The sequence below is a fragment of the Apostichopus japonicus genome, chromosome 18 (assembly GCF_037975245.1).
Source record: "Apostichopus japonicus isolate 1M-3 chromosome 18, ASM3797524v1, whole genome shotgun sequence".
NCBI classification, from domain to species: domain Eukaryota; kingdom Metazoa; phylum Echinodermata; class Holothuroidea; order Aspidochirotida; family Stichopodidae; genus Apostichopus; species Apostichopus japonicus.
The window spans coordinates 16,379,968-16,399,817 of record NC_092578.1 but is presented as its reverse complement, the minus strand read 5'-3'; the positions used below and the strand labels follow the sequence as shown (position 1 = coordinate 16,399,817).

The window sequence follows — 19,850 nt, the reverse complement described above, 5'->3', positions numbered from 1 at the left end:
TGCTTTCTTCCAATCCTAACTGCAGTACCCCCTCTCCCCCCCCCCCAGCAATACAATGTAGTTTCATCTACTCACACTGCCATCCTGTTCTCAAGCTCACAATCCATTTTCATTTTCATTGGGATTTAGGACAGGTTAGGTTAACATGAAGGGAAGGATTAGGAGTGGTGCGGGGATTAGTAGAGGGGATTAGGAGGGGGGATTAGGAGAGAGGCTAGCAAAAGGTGCAGGGCAAACTTTCTGAACTATAGTGTCTTAACGTTGAGATATGTAAACAACTGGTAAATCCTCAACACAAACATGTCTTTATAGCTTCAAAAGAACGGTAACATCCAACCCTTTATATGCATCCCCCCTTAAACTCCATCTCTCTACCCTCCCTCTCTCCCTCCCTCACATCAATTTATTCATTTTACATTTATTGTAATCAAGTAATAAATTAAAATACCACATTTGTTAATTGTTCTGATGAGAAAAGAGCAAAGATGTGTTTTTCATAACTTGTCTGACACAGCCCATATCTATATACAACACATACTGTACACCACTATACAGTAGGGTAGAGTATGTCAGTTCCCTGCAACAGTACACAGGCATATTGTACTGTAATATATGCTATAAATCTTATCACTTTCACTACATACCTTTTTCAACATCTCTCGCTCCCTCTCTCTCGCTATAGAAATGGTTCGATTGATTGATTTGCATTTAGAATCAGTCCATTTCACTGATTTCCTACGGGGTCTACGCAGTTTTGTCAAAATTTTCATACTAAAAGCACCATAAAAAATAACTGACAACCCATGCGTAATTTTACTCAAAAATTATGTAGATTTGTGAGAGACCAACTTATACTAGGGAGAGATCGAAAGAAAGGTTTGTATCGAGTTGTATTTTCAGTGAGTGTGCAAAACCCTTTGGCAAGAAGTTTGAGAGCTGACCTAGTTTAGACTACACATTAGAAGTGTTAAAACATTCAACAACCCCCCCCCCTGTTTCAGAAATGTACGCCTCGACAATCAATGAGCTGTGGGTTTTTTCATCCTTTCCAAATGCCACGACGCATCAAAATTGATTGTTGGGCCTTAGAAAAACATTTTTCATGGCATATAGCATATTTGAAAGGAGAATTAGCCATGTTCTTTCAAGCATTAATGATTTTTTCCTTCAAGCTATATGAATAAAATAAACAGAGATTCCATCATCATCTGAGCAAATATTTTTTAAAAGGAGTTTTTCTGGTTCCCAGACCCCAGTTTTTGCTTTTTAAATCTGTTTGTTTGAAAAGAAAATGTATCAAAATAATCACAACAAAAAATAGCAATAGCAAGCTAAGCTAATGGGATGGTGTTAATTAATGTTCCCTGGGGTGAGGGTTTAGGGGTGTCAGGAATGAGGGAGGGGGAGGGGGAAGGGAAACAGCAAATAAACTTTACCACCAAAGTCTTCGGTATTAAAATATCATAAGTGTGCAGAATATTAACATCAGGTCTGACCCAGTAAAACTCCCCTACAGGTGTTTCATACGCCTAATATACCACTATTTTTTTCAAGTATAATCTCCACAGTGATGGGTATACCAATTAAGCGTTATATCAATTTGTATTTTTACCTCTAAAAAACATGTGTTTTTATTATAGTTAAAATGCAATCTGAATTTGATATAAAGAACTTAAAGTCTTCAGCCGCAAGACATACACAGCTAATTTTGTTTGTCCAAACAGAAATATGGTCATCTCAGATGATCGGATGACTGTTAAAACTCATGGTAGCTTCACGACAGATTTACAAGGGAAATCAATATATACTAGGCAACTTATCTAACAATGCAAGAAACTGAAATAGTAAGCTAATATATTTATAATGTAAAAACATGGAACAAACAATTGAAGCATTCATTCACCACAGAACAACTCTGAATTTAATGAATTTTATTCAATTCTGAGAAAATATGGCAAATAGCTTATTAAACTTAGAATTTTAATGAACAGCTTATGATATTTATATGCTACCTCCTACTGTACTCATAAACCTTTCAAACCACATTTTACCTTTTTTTCCATAAAATCTCTGATAGAGCACCTCTTTTCTTAGATGAGTTAGATGATTGTGATAAGTATTATGGTAATATTTGACGATAAAACCACATTTCGATATAGTTTCTCATTTCAGCTTGACTATTTGAAATAATGAAGTAAAAGCCTGAAATGTTCAGAATGAGACTAAATAGCAAAGAATAAAATGTGTGCAAGGCAACGAAATGTTCAAATCCAAATGGAATCGTTGTGTTACTGGCTTGTTAACCCTTTTACTTGATGAAACAATCTAGGAGTGAGTGGGAGTCTTAGCGAATTATTTCGGACATTTTATATTGAGTAGGTTTGGGAAAACTGGTTACCAATAGCAACCAGTTGCTTTTACTATTCACAAAATGACTATAATAAACATCAATTTCCAAAAGAGTAGTAAAATATTGTTGTAAGTATTGTTTGACAAACAGGTTGTGGTAGGGGGAGGGCCAGGTGCACTTGTAAGGAGAAGGGTTGTGGATTCAACACGCTCCAAAATTCATTTTCTTAATTACAACAATATCATTAACATAAATACCATCTGCCTCTTTCCAAAATGTGCATAATCTTTCAAATACAAATATTTGATATGAGCAGCAAATATATCCAGTTTCTATGTCAGTTTATCTTTTGATAGATTACTTTCTGTTATTTAAGAAATGTAATCTTACCTTGCACGACCCTTCATATCGAAGATTCTCACTTCTTTAAGTCTCTTTCCTCAAGATTACTTTGAATATCAATGAAAGTTTTACCTACTTAAGAAGTCTTCACCGACGAATTTAATCTTGCCTTTCGAATGAGTTTCAGTTTGCATAATTAACGACACTTCAGACCCTTTCCTTGGGGATATTAAAAATGCCAAGAAACCAACAGGAAAATGAACAAGATATTAAATTATCTAAGCTGTGATGCTTTCATAACAGCTCATTAAAATGCAAATTAAAAGACTGCCTCTTTCTCTTTCAGAAAAACTGTAAATTAATTCTCCCACATTTACAAATGAAAGAGGAAATATTTCGAGAAACTTATTCCCCCTCTGGAAAGTCGGAAAAGGAAGAAAAAGGAAGTTAACATACAGTTATTGGAATGTTTGTTATCATCAACGACTATAGGGAACTGTAGTGATATCGCACCAACGTCCAATTGAGCGGTACGAAGGATCGAGTGTTTACAAATATTTTTGACGAGAAAGAAGAAGACTATGAAGAGTTGATTAAGAGAGTGTTACTTTTCATTTTGTTTACACACAGAACGTTGCCATGGAAATATTGTATCTGGTACGTCTACGGTGAGGCAACAAAAAGTTGGCTCAATAATTTGCTACGTGACAGTAAAGATTCATATAGCAGTTTTAAATCTACACAGATTCTACGGTATTTTCAGTATCTCATGGCAAGCAAAAATAATATTTTTCCAACACCTTCCAGACATATTGTAAACCATTTATTCCCTGCTTTTGACTTAGCAATATTGATTTACAGGGAGAGGGCTAGCAAGGGAGAGGTAATTAAGGTAGGAAAGTGAGAGGAGGAAGTTGGAATGGTTAGGGAGTGGGAAAGTGTTGCTTTCATAAATTTACAATGCTCGTGTAACTAGGTATACTATTAACGTTGGTGGATGATACATAATATTATCTTTTTTGAACCTGCTTATACCCTTTGAGCACATGCAGCATAGCCGATTACATAATAAATCTTTCTCTGATTTATGTACTATCCTATCACACACAAACCTATACAGCTCTTTTAGCCTATCCATTTCCTGGTTGATAAGCAGTGTAAACTAAAAAAAAACACCAGTAGCCTATGCAATACAGTTTGCAGCTAGATGAAAGCAGCCAAGCCTCATGCATGATTAGAAAACATACATCAGTAATCCAATTGGCATTTCCGTTGACATGTGTTCAAACACCTGCGAGGGAAAACTTTGGCAGAAGCTGCCTGCATTAACGCCACTAATACAGCATCGGGCACCATAGTAGAAGGTTCACTTCGTGGCTATGACAGTAATTGTGTTTAGCAACCACTTTTGACGCATATTCCCTTCTGTAAATGTGCTGGAAAAAATTTAACCGTTTGTTTTGTGAGCAGCTGCTGAAGTAAATTTGAACAGGAATGGATGGTGCAATTTACACAAACGAAAGCAGCGATTGAACGAGTGTGGACGTTAGGAAACGCTTCTCCCTATAATGAGAGTGTCATCTCCTTGCAATGCATTATGGGATAACTGGAAATCTCCTGTCAATGACCAGGAGAACCCTCACATTTGGCATTAAACTATGCAATTGTCTGACTTTAGTGCAGATAAAAACATCGCCTCCTCTTTACAGTGCAATCTCTTTGATATTAAAGGTACATGAAAACTGAAAACCAAATTATAATACAAGAAAACTCATCTAGACTAATTATCACAATTAATTTCACAGTTAAACAGCTAATGGTTCAGAATTCTCATATATCATTTTAATTGTTCTTAAAATGTTTTACTTAGAGTCATTTTTTTTTGGCTTTCTTTTTTTTTCTTTTCTTTTTTCGTTTACGACCTGTGTAAGCCGAATTTCCGATTGTGGACAATAAATTCAAATTCAAATTCAATTCAAATTTTAACCAATCAAATCCTTGAAAATTTTGGGCATTTTTGCGAGAATGTCGATTCAGTTGAACAAATGTCAAGCATATATACACCACTTAGGTGAAATTTTCTAATACCCTGCAACTAACTTCGTTTCACTCAAAAGAGTTCATCAAGCATCAAAAATGTTGCAAAATATATAAGAAACAAGACTTGTAGTAAAAGTACAGAACAGTACAGAAAGAGTTTGAGCACTCCAATACTTAATTCAGCAACAGCTTTCAAGATATTTTAGATGCAGGAAGTCAGAAGATGGAAGTTGGAAGAATGTGTAAATATTTACACAAATTTATTGCATTAAGGTCAATGTTGACAAAGTATTATTACTGTGGGCAAATATGGTTAGATTGTACAAGGCATGATAATTTAACTGCTAAAAGAGGAGAATTATTCTTTTATAAAAATAGTTCACCGTTGTTTTGATATTTTTGTCACTAAGTTGCAAGAAAATGCAGTCTTTGTGATCTTGATCTGTTCAAGTTATAACATAAAAGGTGGACTTGAGTCAAAACACTCTTGAAAAGAGGTGTGATGTCATAGACGTATTGAATGACCACAAAATTGTTTTTGCTTTTGGTTTAATTTTCACCATATTGTTTCGTGGATTGAGAGAGCATGAAGTTTATAAACAGCACAGTTTGCAGGGCAAATATTTAACGGTAGTCCAGTCGTCCAAGATGACCAAATTCCTGTTCGGACAACCTTAATCAGCTATGCAGATTGTTCGGTGGACAACCAGTTGTTAACATCAAATTGTGATGCATTGTAACTAAATAGATAACTGATTGTAACTGTAGATAATGTATGATAAATTGGTATCACTGAAAACTTATGTGCAATTTACCTACCTAAACAGTGTACAAAAATATTGGTCAAATGTCATTTATTCGGATAACCAAACTTTCCTATTCGCACAACCAAATGTAAGACCATGTAAAATCCATAAAAACAAAATTTGCCTGGTTTTGTTTCGATACAACGAAGACAAAAGCAGTGGGAGATATTGCCAAAGATATTTCAAAACACACTATAGTGTTAAATCAATTCATGCACAAAAAAATGAGAAATAATGCCCCAAAAAAAATCTTGAACTATTGAATAACAGCAGATCTATATTTCTATCTATAAATGGTTGCTTCGTCATTTATTCATCAAAAAAGACATTTCCCCCCCTCGTAATCTCCGTGAATATATCGGCTTATTACTCTTTGGTAACAGGTTCATCCAATGCTCTCAGAATCTACCTATTTTCACATCAAGAGCTGCGGCGTCTAATTCTCTCCGACGCGAGCTTTCGTTTACGTCTCGAGCAAACCTTCGGTAATCCTTTTCTGTTTACGATAAAACTTGTAGTATAAACAAGTGGACCAAGTAAATGACATCATTGTTTAAATCACCGAGCAGAGCAAGTAAAGGAGAGGACATCTAAGTCTCATCCACATTTAAACACAAAAAGCTTATTTAAGCAATACCCCTCGATTAAATCCCACACGTTGATGAGTAGAAATATCATAGTTCCAGTTCTGATGTAAACCTTCCAACTGCAGGACTGAGATATAATACAAGTTATTCTTTTCTTGGGGGGGGGGAAGGGGGGCTCCTTTTGCAACTAACGCAGAGAAAAGATCAGAAAAGGCTTGCTGTTTGTGAGCAGTGAAGCAAGGAGTCGTAGAAACATTCTGGTGTGAAACTCGACCGAGTCACGTTTCTGCTGAAATATGATCCCTACCCTAAGTGTCTGCACCCTAATTTTCTATGTTTCATACTCACTGAATTGTTTTTCTCCAGTTACGGTTGAGAAGTTGAATAATTTTGCACTGAATGAAGTGAAATCTTGCTCAATACAATGCAATGTTGTTGTCCAACTTTATGCGAATTTGTTGTTTTGCAACTCTATGTGATGTTGCTTGGCACAAAGGTGATGTTGTTGTGATGTTGTTGTTGTTTGCTCAAAATTTTGTTGCACTTATGTGTCACCTATGTTATTCACTTCCTTGCCCCCCCCCACTTCATTTGTAAAGACATACAAAACAAAATCTGAAATATCAGAGCATCTCGTCACAAATTTCCTTAAACTTTAGAACTTTTTTTTTACAACTTTTTTTTTTAAGAGACATTGTACAGTACGTTGTATAACTAGTACTAAAGAAGTATTTCTTCCTACTAGTAAATTGGGTTTATTCGCATTCACTGCCAAAAAAATCCTCGGACCGCTCCCTTCCCCCTCCCAACTCCTCCCCACCCCTCCCCTCCCCTCCCCACCCCTCCCCTCCCCTCCCTCCTCCAGATGCTCATCTACTATAAAAATTCAAAAACTTAAAACGACCAATTTTCAAATTGACTTTACTTTTCATTACACACAATCACCCAGAGAACAGAAAAGATGGGGATAATAATAGCAAGACAATTTTTGCAAAGTATTTACTGGCAAAATTTACATTTAAATTCCATATCAAATGTATCGTTCGCTCTCAATCAACTATACCAGAAATATCTCATTTCTTCTGATTTGAAATTTTACATGAAAAGGTCCGACTCCGCGGTTTATCTGTACGTAAAGATTAATACTGTATATTGAGTGCTAATAATAATTACAAATTTAACTCAATTTTCAGCACTCTGTCTACTATTCACAAAATCTAAAGCCAAGCTAGAAATACATATCTTTGGTAACCTGCTGAAGAAAATGAGAAGAAAATGAGATGTAACCGAGACAACCGAGTCTTTCTCTTTTTATCACGTGTAATTAGTTTTTCCATCATCGTCAAATGGACTGTATCCATCAACGCCGACCAGATGAAACTACGCTCCCCTTTCGACAAATTTTCTCTTCGTTCCGATCGGTTTTATCACGATTTTTTCGGAATACAAAAATTACAATATAGAGCGGTTATTTGTAGGAAGAAAGGAAAGCAGAGTCACAAAGTCTCCAAAATTTGATGAAGTATATTCCGGGAGGAGATCCTGAGAGAAAGAGAAGAGTTCCTGAGAGAAATAGAAAACAAACAGATGAAGAGACGACCCGTTTCTGACCATACGCACACACAGACAGACACTGGTACATGTCACATACAAATCTTTGCTTTGTGCTGCTGGAAAGGCTAGATCTTGACTGAGAAAATGAAGCCATTTTGAAGTATTTCGATCACAAAGTTTTCTGGAAGACGGGCTGAGTGAGGCAGGGCGATAGAGGACCACTATGAATACCAATTAATTGGTAAGAAAAACTCAAGTTTGAAATTCATGTTCTGAAATGTTGCGTATGTTTCTTGAAGATAAATATTATTGAAGCAGCTTCTATCACAAGTTTTTGCTGTTATTGAAGACATAATTTCTCATAAACAATGCAAGTGCGTAGGGTGGGGGGGGGGAGAGCATAAAAACACTTTCTTGAATATATATATTTATTATTTGTATGTACAGGCTATATGGTTTGGAGTGCACTTGTTTGGAGGAGATAGGTAAGAGATGCGTGCATTGCATTGTACTTATCCGAAAAAAGTGTCCAGATAATTAAGCATGATAACCCATGGATAGCCCATGGATTAAGCATGAATGGCCCCTCATGGAAAATTAGATGAGGGCAACTTTTGCAGATCATCACAAACCACTGCTAGCATGCCACCTCTGTCCACCTCTGTTAGGACCCATAATAACCCATGGGAGTATGCGCTGTTGTTTTGATTTTGTTGATTAAACAATTAATGGATTAACAATACCATTTAGGTTTGCACTTAGGCATGAATATTCATCATTGTGTCATCATTATCACTTTTAACACATTAAAGGAGCATTCCAGGTATTTGACATATTTTAAACATGAATATATCTTAAAAATATAAAAATAAAAATTAGCCATAGAAAAACATTCAAGGTGTTTCCTCTTGCAATATATATACTGTATAACAATAACAACGCTAATTTCGGCCTCAGGTCATCATTAAAAGTTATCATTATTGCTACCCAATTTAGCATGCTAATATCTTCTAGGGTTTTCAAAGTAATTTGCTAGGGCTTCTATAGCTCTCCACATTATTCCCAGACATACTGTAAACTCTATGCGTGGGCATTTATTAACATAATGGTAGTAAGTTTGAACCTAAGTGACCATTACTTCGCTTTCTAACAATTTAAGAGGTAATACTGATGATTCTCAAGGTTGCAGATTACAACCAGAAAGCAAACAAGATTCTGTAAAGGTTGACTATAGGCAGAATTTTAATCTTGATGTGTTGAAATAGTCCAAGAAAAAAGAAAAAAGATACATTGAGATACAAGTAATGTATCTCTATAGCTATTGAGGTCTTCAAGATATCCACCTTTAAAATATACTATAACTCTGAAATGCTCCTTTAAGGCTTCTGTGATGATGACGTGCGCTCCTCAGTGCAGGCCTAAATGTTAATGTTAATTAATCGTTTTATAAATTCCAATTAATCAATCCAAACATGTTCTTCCAACTTCATATACACAACAGAACATCTTTCAGATGACATTCAACACATTTGTCCTGACAAAGTTTTGTAATGTATTGTAAACATGTCATTTGAGGCCAACAAAGGTCTAATGTTATGAAACTGAGTTTTGTATTGCATCTTAGGTACCGACCTAAATGGTCTGTGTATTAGTCTACATCATCCAGTCACTTTAATTGATGAGCCTCACTTGCTTTAAGGGTCATTTCTCAAAAAATTAAAAGTATTATAGAAACCTATAACCTGGACTGATTGCAGTGGGTGTCAATAGTCTACATACAACCTATCAACATTTATAATGCTGTGCCTTAAAGTCACACTTTAGTATTCATATAGTCAATAAGCCCTAGCATTCAAACTCACAAAAATTTCTATTTTGTCTCATTCAAGACTTACTTATCTTTCCTTCAAAGGTATACATAATTTCCTCTTTTTTTTTTATTCTTTTAGGAAATGGCTATGAAAGAACTAGATGATTACAGCATTAAGGGACATTTCCGGTATGTGGCAGGTTCGTTTCCTAAGAGAGCCTCGGTGCACATCAAGACATCGATTAAATGGAAGCATTAATATAAAAAAAACGAGGTCGGAGATAATACCGGGACGAAAATAGCTCCGCTTTGAGGATGCCTTCACCATCTTTATCAAGTTCCTGATGACAGGAAGCTAACACTTTCAGCAATGCATTAAACACTTTGCGAGCATCCGCAGAAATTTCCCCCCCCCCCCAAATTTTTTCCAAATTTGGTTCAGTGATATCAAACTAGAGGTCATCTACTCACTGACAAATTGCAAATCATCAGGTCAAAAAAATGACTTTTTAAAAATCAATTTTTATTCAAAACGATTCGATTTCAAAAGAAACTTTTGTTACAGAAATATATCAATATTGAACAATTGTAATTTCATCGAACGAAAAAATACTGTTTTGTCACAAAGGAGGCAAAACTTAGAACACAGATCAACAGAAGATCAACTTTTTAAAGACAATTTCAGCAAATTTAGAAGCAAAGCTTTTCATGCTTGAGAAACGTCTCACTCCGATGTGGCAAAAAACATCAATCACAGACGGCATCACAAAGTTCCGAGGACTTGGGAGAGGGGGGCTGGGAGGGGGTTTGGTGATGGGTGATAGGGTATGTGTACACATTCTTGCCTAAAAAAATCCTTACAACACCATAACGTTCAAAGCTACCAAGGTTTACCTTAAAGTCACTAGATTTATCGAACAAACCATAATGCTCGGACCTGGTGAAGAAAATCATTTCTGGCAGTGATACAACTCCACTCTCCGATCCCATAGTGACGTCTGTGATCATACAGCTACTAAAATCACTGATTTAGTACAACCAGGCTTCCATTCTTTGAATGTTTGTCAAGCGGAATTACAGTCATCATCATTTTCCCAAAATTTATCGAATCTGAAATTTTGGATTTTTCCAAAGTTTTAGAAATACAATCATGACGTTTATAGAAGGATATGCACCCTTTGGGTATAGTTATTATTTGACTAAGCTGTCAAGGTAATGTATTATTTAAGTATCCTAATCTGACAATATCAATATCATCAGAGCTTCAATTATTGGCAAAAAACATGCAGCCTTTTATATATGAAAATAGAAACAAAACATTACTCTAAAAATAAATTATCTTCCATCAAAAAGTCAAAAAATTGTAATCATCACATTTCAGACCGATGAATCTTTTTCCCCGTCTCCTTCCACCATAAAAACTGTTTATGAAGCTACATTAATCCAAGATATATATATAATCGACTCATCAACGGAAAGTTAACGACATACGACTATTTCACGATCTGATCATGGAAAAAACCTTCTTGATGACGGAAAAGACATCAGTAGGCTAGATTGAACAACGCAATTTAGAAAGGTCGACTCATTCTTTTTTCGGTTTTGGAGATAAAAGCTTTGAGATATCTCAGACAAATTTTTACAAGGCGACATTAAAATGGAACCAGAAGGGAAATATCAAGATCTATTGATGCCGACAAGTATCTTTGGTATATTTGTAATGGGTCAAAAAACGGATCAATTTGGAACGCTGAACGGAAAACTCAATGACACACGACTATATCCATTCTGTCGAGATAAAGGAAACATTTTTAGCCTTTTTAGCCTTTGAAGAAGATCCTGCTAGGATCGAAATGTCAGGCCAACTTACTTTTACACACAAAGGAAACACAACAAAATACAGGATGAAAATCTAAACAATTGGTAGTCCTTTCGGGAAAAAAAAGAAAAGGCGAACAACTACAGGAAAAACTTCTTTTTTTTAATGAATTTTATAATAAAAATTGCAATATCTTGACTTTCTGTAGAATTTTTCAACTGGCAAGAAGGGAAAGGCAATTAATTAGTATTGTTGACCCTCTCGCTTTGGAAGATTTTGCATAAATGTTCATCAAACCTCTCATCTAACTTAATGAGACGTAAATTGAGATGTCAGACAACAATGATATCATTTAATCATTTCTGGTTGGCATGATGACAGGAGACAGTGGTACCACCTAACTTAAATATATTCTCCCATCGCTGAACATATGACATGGAATGCACAGGTGATCATCAATTGTAGGTTTTTTAAGGTGAGGGGAGGACGCGCTGTGAATCCACCTATTCTGACTTCCCTGAACATATATGACATGGAACGCACATGAATGTGATCATCGAGTGTAGACAGTAAGGCAAAAACAGGAAACATTTATTAGAAGATTTAGGCCAACGACGATCTACCCAGAAGCCATATTGATACTTGATACCGAACGGCAAGTGAGTCAAGAATACCCCGTCACCCACAAACAAACTGCTCGGTAGAAAATCCTTCCGTTCACGAATGAACTGATTAAAACGTTTGGGTAATAAAGTATTCAATTTGTTCCTAAATGCCAGTTAACGTCAATAACCATATTTATTCAGATATTACAAATATCTTGCATTCCAGCGACTTTTGGTTTTGGAATAATCAAGTTTTAGTGACTACTTTCTTAAAATTGTGTCTCGGTTTGATCCCTTGCAATCTTATCTTTTGTAATGGAGACTTTAAATTTTGTAATATCAATAAAAAAATAGTGTGGACTGAACCCAACAATATTCTGCTTTAAACTTCTGATTACACTTTCGTGATTAACGTTCGGACTCCTATTCATGCGCCCAGAATAATTAGGCAACAATAAACTTTTCATTAATTTACTGCCAAATCCAATTAAGTAACAAAATTCTCATCTATGATCTTTTTTCATACTCCTTAATACCATTTCTTACCAATATCCATTAATTGCTCAAAATTCACAGTAAATTCAAAAAAAAAAAAAAAATTGTTATCAAAATATTGGACAGATAAAGTGTGAAGAATCCAGGTGAAATGGTTTCTTTCCCCTTATTGTCTTAATCTTCTTTTTAGAACAAATCCAAGAAAGGTCAGATCCCGAAATGCCAACGAGCAGGGCTGAAAATGCAAACCGTCGAATAACGTCAGTTTCGGCCCGAGAAATGATCAATTCTGTCAAACAGCAAAGCATTCTGGGTACCCTAAAGTTACAAGCAATCCTCAGTGACGCAAGCTTTCATTAATATCTACGGTTATGGTATCGGTACTTACATTACACCGACTGACGTTTGTATTCATAACGACAGATAAATTATACATCCTCGTTTTCTCTTCTGTCAAAATTTCCGAAAACAAGCAATTTATAAACAGGCTCAGGGGTTTCCATTAGGCCTCTTCTCGGCACTGACAGACATCACACAAACCGCTGCTTATCATAAGTGACATTGCCCTCGGCTAAAAGATATATTTGTAAGCTCGGCTATCCTAGTAGCAGTTTTGACTTCCAACCCTTGTGGATTGATATAATATGCTAAAAATAAGAAAAAAAGTAGGGAGGGGATAGATTTTTTTTTGCAAAAAAAATCCTTACGATAGAGCGAGAAATCTTTGCAGATGTGGAGAGAACATTCTGGCAACCTTCAAAAATGTAATATTTTGTTTTTTATCTCTAATGGGATGGTTTCCAAGATAACATGATATTTCTGTGACTTTTATTATTCCGTTGCATTGTTTGAAATATTTTTGTGCTTCTTGCATTGGAATTATACCTTACGTTGGAAGTTCATTGTGTGAAAGACTACTTGACTCAATGTTGCTTTATAACACAACATTAGTAGTTAGTAATGTTATCTATCAGGTGGTGGCTTTTTCTATCACATGATACCACAGGACACATAGATATGACATACTGTCACATGAAAAATGACATGCCCTGTCACGACATGACGGGTGATGCTGCACCGCATGACATATAACATGAGACACTACCTCACATGGTATGATATTATGTGACCTGGCAAGAGGTGTGGCGGCTGCACGGTCAAACATGAGACAAGACACAGCAAAATTTGAAAGAACTTTACACTACATGGCACACATGACTTGAAAGTAACATGAGACATGACATGACACAACATGATACAACACAACCTAACTTTTGAGATAACATTAATGACACAAGACAAAACATGAATGGATGCAACAGGAAGCACGATCCAACACAATATGACATGAGATAAGATACAATGCAACACAACATGAGATAACAGTCATGATATTCATGAACATTAAATATCATAATTACTTCATTAATTTATCATGAAATACAAAATGACATGACATAACATGAAGCACACTGATGCAACACAAAATGACATGAGATAACATTTATGACACGAGACCTGACATAAACAGGAAGTACTACAAAAGAAATGCCACAACGACAGTAAGATTCTTCCTATCTTAAGACACTACACTAGTAATGAGGAATACTGTAGCTAAAGATACAACTATCTATGCAGCTTTTTCACTTCACTCGATTTCGCAAGGAACAACCTTCAGTGACGACGATTTTCCAAATGCTGTCTAAGATTGCCATGTTTTGTCTTTCAATTTTTTTTGTTCTTTTCCATCTTATTCTGTCAAATTTCAAAATTCAAAAACTCTTAATTTTCTGTCATTGATGGCACTTGTATCCCAAGGTTATCCACACAAGGAATGCGAATCGACGGCACGCAAAAGTAAACTGTACAAACTCTTAAACGTAATATGAAAATCTTGGATTTGGGCAAAGATGGAAATATCAGCATATCTATGCATGATCTCATGATAAGAGGAATTAAACATTCTACATAAACAATCTTGGAGGGTTAATTTGAAAATTGCTTTTTCCAAAGGGCTTCTCTAGGAGATCTGTTTATAGGAAATTCTCTAGATACTGACAAATATATCCCCTCTGAGGAAAAACTGATTATTTGTCATGTTTGGTTTGCAGAGGTGGGGGGGTGGGGTGAGGAATTAATAGCCATAGATTGTGGATAGACACACCAATTACTTAAACATCACTTAATGGGGAATTTAAAGAGTGATTGGGAAACAACTTTAAAATTCTTGTTAAAAGATAGTTCAAGAAGTCTCTATTTTATCCCTAATTTTAACCTATTTTAACATACGAAAGTCTGTCTAAAGGTGCATGAACATGTTTAGACAAAGCTTGATGTTTTGTTGTTAAAACCCAAGAAGGGCCATGTGAGAGTGGTATTAAAAGACTGTGTGAATTGTCACCAGACCATGAAAAAAAAAAGCTTTTGGATAGAGTCTTGGGTAAATATAGCTAAGCCAAGTTAAGTAAGAATGCTGGAAACACTAATAGACATAAAAAATCATACAAAGACCACCATCTTGGTGAAGGTCAATATTTTCCAGTGGTGACTTGCAATGTGTACAAAGAAAAACATTGTCCATAAGGGTTCATAGCTAGGCTAGGCTCAAACAATTTTGACTGTCATGTCATGACTAAGCATGTCGATGATCGAATTTTCATAGGAAAGACAGAGAGTGTGAAATCAAAAATTTGTATTTTTTCAGCGGACCATGTGTAACCAGCTGTAAACACTGGAAATTTTAAGTCCAACATAGAGTCTATTTTGGGACAAAAAACAAGAGCATATGTGCTCTGAGGAGGATGCGAGCACTCAATGCCAACTCCATCAACCCATATTTACACATCTGTCGTCCAGGCTGCAGTAATTCTACAAAACCCACTGTCATGTGACACAATCTCTGATTTACTCAAACACTGAATAAATGAAGGGGAGATTCTCGGTGCACTGAGGTACTCAAAAACTTTGTTGCTTCAGTACTTAATAACTGACAGTGCCCATCTCCTCTAAAACTAATGCACTCTCCCATTTACAATGCCAATGCTGGCTTGTAATTTGTCAACATCACATCCACTGACAACAACACCTGTTCCCTATGCAATTCCTTCCCCCCCCCCCGTCTCCCCCTCCTCTATCTCATCAGTGTATCCCCTATACTAATGCACACTCAAATCTACCAACACTTCCTAACTTTACATCTCAAACATTGTGACCTCTGACCTCACTTCCTGTTCTTAGTCCAGCCCCTTATCACTTTAAATCTGAAAAGGTTTTAGAGCAATAAATCTGATATAATCTTAATGTTTTATCCTTTCTTTTGAAACTGTGTATACACTTACCCCTATAGTTACCCCTATAGTTACCCCCGTAGTTACCCCTGACTTACCCCTATAGTTATCATCTCGTTCCTTCCTGCCTTCCCCCGTCTTCTTCTGTCCAGTGGCTGACCTCACATACAGCTGACCTAAAGTAAAACAAAAACAACAATTATGAAGCTGATATTCGACTAATCAAACATAACTCTACATTTATCGTATGGTTGGTCACCTGTCCAGTACAGTACATACCAACGTCACATCCACAAATACTTGGCTGGTTGTCCCTGTTTGCATGGAGCTACTGTATGGTCTCGCAAATTCTCTGTACTGTGTGTACTGTTCCCCCAAATTAGAGACAAACTAACGAAAGTAAAGGGGAATTTTGCGATCCTTCATCTTTCTTCTTCGCTGTTCATTTCTGCCAAAGTCACATGCCTTACTTTCCAATACAGTAGGGATAGCATGAGAAGCAAGACAATGTCCAAGGAACATTGAGCATGCACTGGCTATATATAGAGACAGGTGACCTCAAGAATCTAAAACATACAAAACTCCACCACATTTATATTAACCAATATTATAAGTGAACTATAACTACTCATGTTAGTCACAATATCAGTATCTATAGCAGCGTTTCCCTAACTAAATCCCCCCACGAACCCCCTGTGGATGTCAGAGTTGTCCACCAACCCCCAACTTTTCGAGACACGATCTGAGACTTTATTATACTATAATACACATAACAGTGCTTCGTAAAAGATCAAGTTCATATTGTAATAATGTAATGAAGAATGCACGGTACGGTACTACTATGGCAACATATGCATATGGAACGCGAAAAGAGTTTGTCGATAGGTACGACTTTTGTACATTACTAAATTATATGATATATCAGATTTTAGATCAGTACTTTAGTTTTGACTTTCAGAGACGTCTCACGAACCCCTTGGGATGGACTCACGCACCCCCTGGGGGTTCATGCACCCCAGTTAGGGAGCCCCTGATCTATAGGGTCCTCATTGGAGTCCTCAATAAGAACTTCAGGTAAGTACTCAGTAGGGCACCCACTACTGTGTGCATGCAGTGGAGTCCTCGGGGTGGTACACAGTGCGATAAGCTGCGAGTACTCTATCTGAAGAGCAGAAAGGTAATCAGTGGGTAATCAGTGGGTACTGGTGGGTAATCAGTGGGTACTGGTGGGGCACCCGATAAATAAACACTATGAGTCCGTAGTGAGGTTGTCAATGTGATAATCGGTCATAATAAGTCAATGCAGAAACTACTGGCAAAAATATCCTAGTCTATGAAGTTCTCAGGGAAGAAGTCTTCAAATATTAGTTCTCAGTGGGAGTCCTCACTCTCAAAAGAAGTTATAATAATTTAACAAGTAGTATTGAGTAAAGACATCCTGAATTGGAGATACAGCTTTTAAGCAGTCTGCACTTATTTACATCTAAACAACAAAAGACCCTCATTTGCTACGAAGGTCCCCCTTTGATCCTGAAGTTTTTCGTGGGGAATCACTGACCGCGAAACAAGAGAATTTACCCTTTCTCGGGCAGGAAACTAAAATCCTTGCTTCTGCCTCATCTGGAATCCAGTCACCTCTAAATCTCTTCCGTCATACGGATATGTAAATATAGAACCCATGCAGGCGATCAATACCCATTCCTCACAGTCGAATGTCGGAGTCATTTCTTTACGCTTGCCTCGAAAAATATGTTTTGTAAATAAAGGAACATTTTGCTGCAGGCTGACAAAATTACTTTTTTTCCCTCTTCTTTTTTCGAGGGGCTTTTAACGAAAAACTAAATATATCTGAATGTAAGGGGTACTCATAATATTGACATAACAGCTCGCTAATTGAAATGTCCACAACGAAACTATTATCTATACTCCAATATGTATCACCAGGGAAACGTGTAAAGAAGGCGTACAGTATGAAGGGAATGCTACTGGTCTTAAGGCTGCCATTTTACATCTAGACTTACATGAGCTTACATCTAGACAATTCGACATATTCGAGGGAACACCGCAAAAATCTAAGAGATAACATTCTGGTTATAAGATCTGGAAATCAAATCCTTTTACTACCAAATCCAAGACTTAAAAGAAATCTATATTTAGACATATATTTCCAGTTTGTGGAATAAGTTGTCACAAATGTAAAGTATATATTACTGATGACTAAGAATTCTATATATTTCTTCAACCATTCAACAAAATTGTCCATTTAGTTTTCTGTTGTCAACTTGCCGAAAAACATACTGTATAGGTACAAAGGACCGGATTTTTTCTTGAAATCCCTTCCCTGATGCATTGTGGGATGTATGAAACGACCCAGGGGGAGGGTGCGATTCCTAGTCATACAGTTAGCATATCAATGTCACTCCCATCTATGGAAGGGCTCAAATATTTTTCAAGCATTGTCTATCATGGTGTTATGTTGGCTTAATACCGAAAATACTTAAGTTACGTATGAGGTGAAATAATGTTGTTATGCAACTACACGAATATATACATAACAACAAAAGCACATCGTGTCAAAATCGAAAGAAAAACATCAGGCTTGGTTGGAGACTCGTCATCGTGCCGATAAAATGTTTTGGTTACAGCCCCGGCCACGCATGAGGTCACAGATACTTTGTTAAAACAGAAAGAAAAATAGGACGTGTCCGTAAAATAGTGAAAGAAATGAAATTGTGAAAACAGGGGCAACCCAGCAATTCATCTGACTTTCCAAATTCTTCCCATGAGAACTGTTGTCGTACGATGATGATTCCCGGAAAAATGTGTTTCGATATTGTTTTTCTTTTGGGGGGGGGGGCATTATTGGTATAGAAACAATTTAACACCCCGCCAGTATTTTGAAATAAATTCTCCCATGAATGATACAGCACTCTACGGTCGTATCAGCACATACGAGTTACGAGGGCCACACGATGGCCTCCGGGCGAATACTTACAAACTGTAAGTCGTGGGTGCAACTCACTGATATTAAATGCAAACCCCAAAAATGGGACTCTGTATATATACAGCCATTGCTTTTGTGCTTGTTTGATTTATTGGCTATGCTTTGCTTATAAGATGCTAATTCTTTGTTAAAAGTTCCTAAAGAAAGGACGAGAGGCACCTTACTTTTTTCGACTACCAATGGCTACTGCAAATAACCCCATAGGTTGGCAATATTGCCTGGCACCTTGTGTTTGATACCCATGACTGAACTCGAAAGATTCCAACTTTTGTACAAATCTTACGATAGCAATACAATCAACATTGATACCATTGGATATATCAGTTCTCACAAATTAAGAGAGATCTGTGGAATTATGGGGATTTCCTATTTTTCTTAAACAATTTTTGCCTAAATATCAAATGAATTGCTATGACCATTGTTTCTTACCCTTTTAAGAATAATCCCAAAAAGTGACATACGCAAAAAAGAAATTTGTTTTGAAAGTCAATTGTTCAGAGTAAATTTATAGCGGTGCGTCATTTGCTGTGATAGCAATCCGATCCATCATAATGTAAACAAAACCAACTCTTGAGTACTAAATGTTCTACTTGGTACGAGAAAGCGAAAATCGCAACTTTAAAGATAACGTCAACATTAATGCCCAGTTTCATCCCAGTGGGAGATCTCTTTCTCAAAACTAGAATAAACAAAGCAGATAAACACAGAAATTCTAACATTACTGTCACATTTGTCCTCGTTCTGCTTTCACTTTCAAAGACGTAACAGTTTCCTAAACACAATCTCATTTAACGGTGTGCTTAACTCCTTTGTAGATGTATAGTCTTGTGCAATGTTACAAAGATTAAAGGAAACTCGAGACAAACTGTTGTTTGCTTTTATTCACTATTCACTCCTGCTTCCCCCCCCCCCCCCTGCAATTTCTCTTCTCTTCTCTGCACCTTCCCTCCCCTCTTCCTCCGCCCAGTTAAAAATCATAGTATCAAAGATTGCAGTAATATGCAATAGCCAACTATTCCCATTGTAAAGCAGACAATAGAATATGTAATGATTTGCAACATCCCTATCAGCAAATTGTACAGGTTTCCATGTCATGAAAAATGCCAATAAATTAATAGAACTTTGGAAGATATCAACACAATGCCAGCAAC

At 36.5% G+C, this 19,850-nt stretch overlaps 1 protein-coding gene across 3 annotated transcripts in view; it reads right to left on the bottom strand.

Annotated features, from left to right (window-relative positions):
• LOC139958573 (integrin alpha-8-like) overlaps positions 1-19,850 on the bottom strand; it is a 120,277-nt gene that overhangs the window by 54,922 nt on the left and 45,505 nt on the right. For all 3 annotated transcript variants that reach the window (XM_071955723.1, XM_071955722.1, XM_071955724.1), the window contains exon 8: positions 15,794-15,871. In XM_071955723.1, the coding sequence (XP_071811824.1) occupies positions 15,794-15,871 (78 nt within the window). The remainder of the gene's footprint in view (positions 1-15,793; positions 15,872-19,850) is intronic.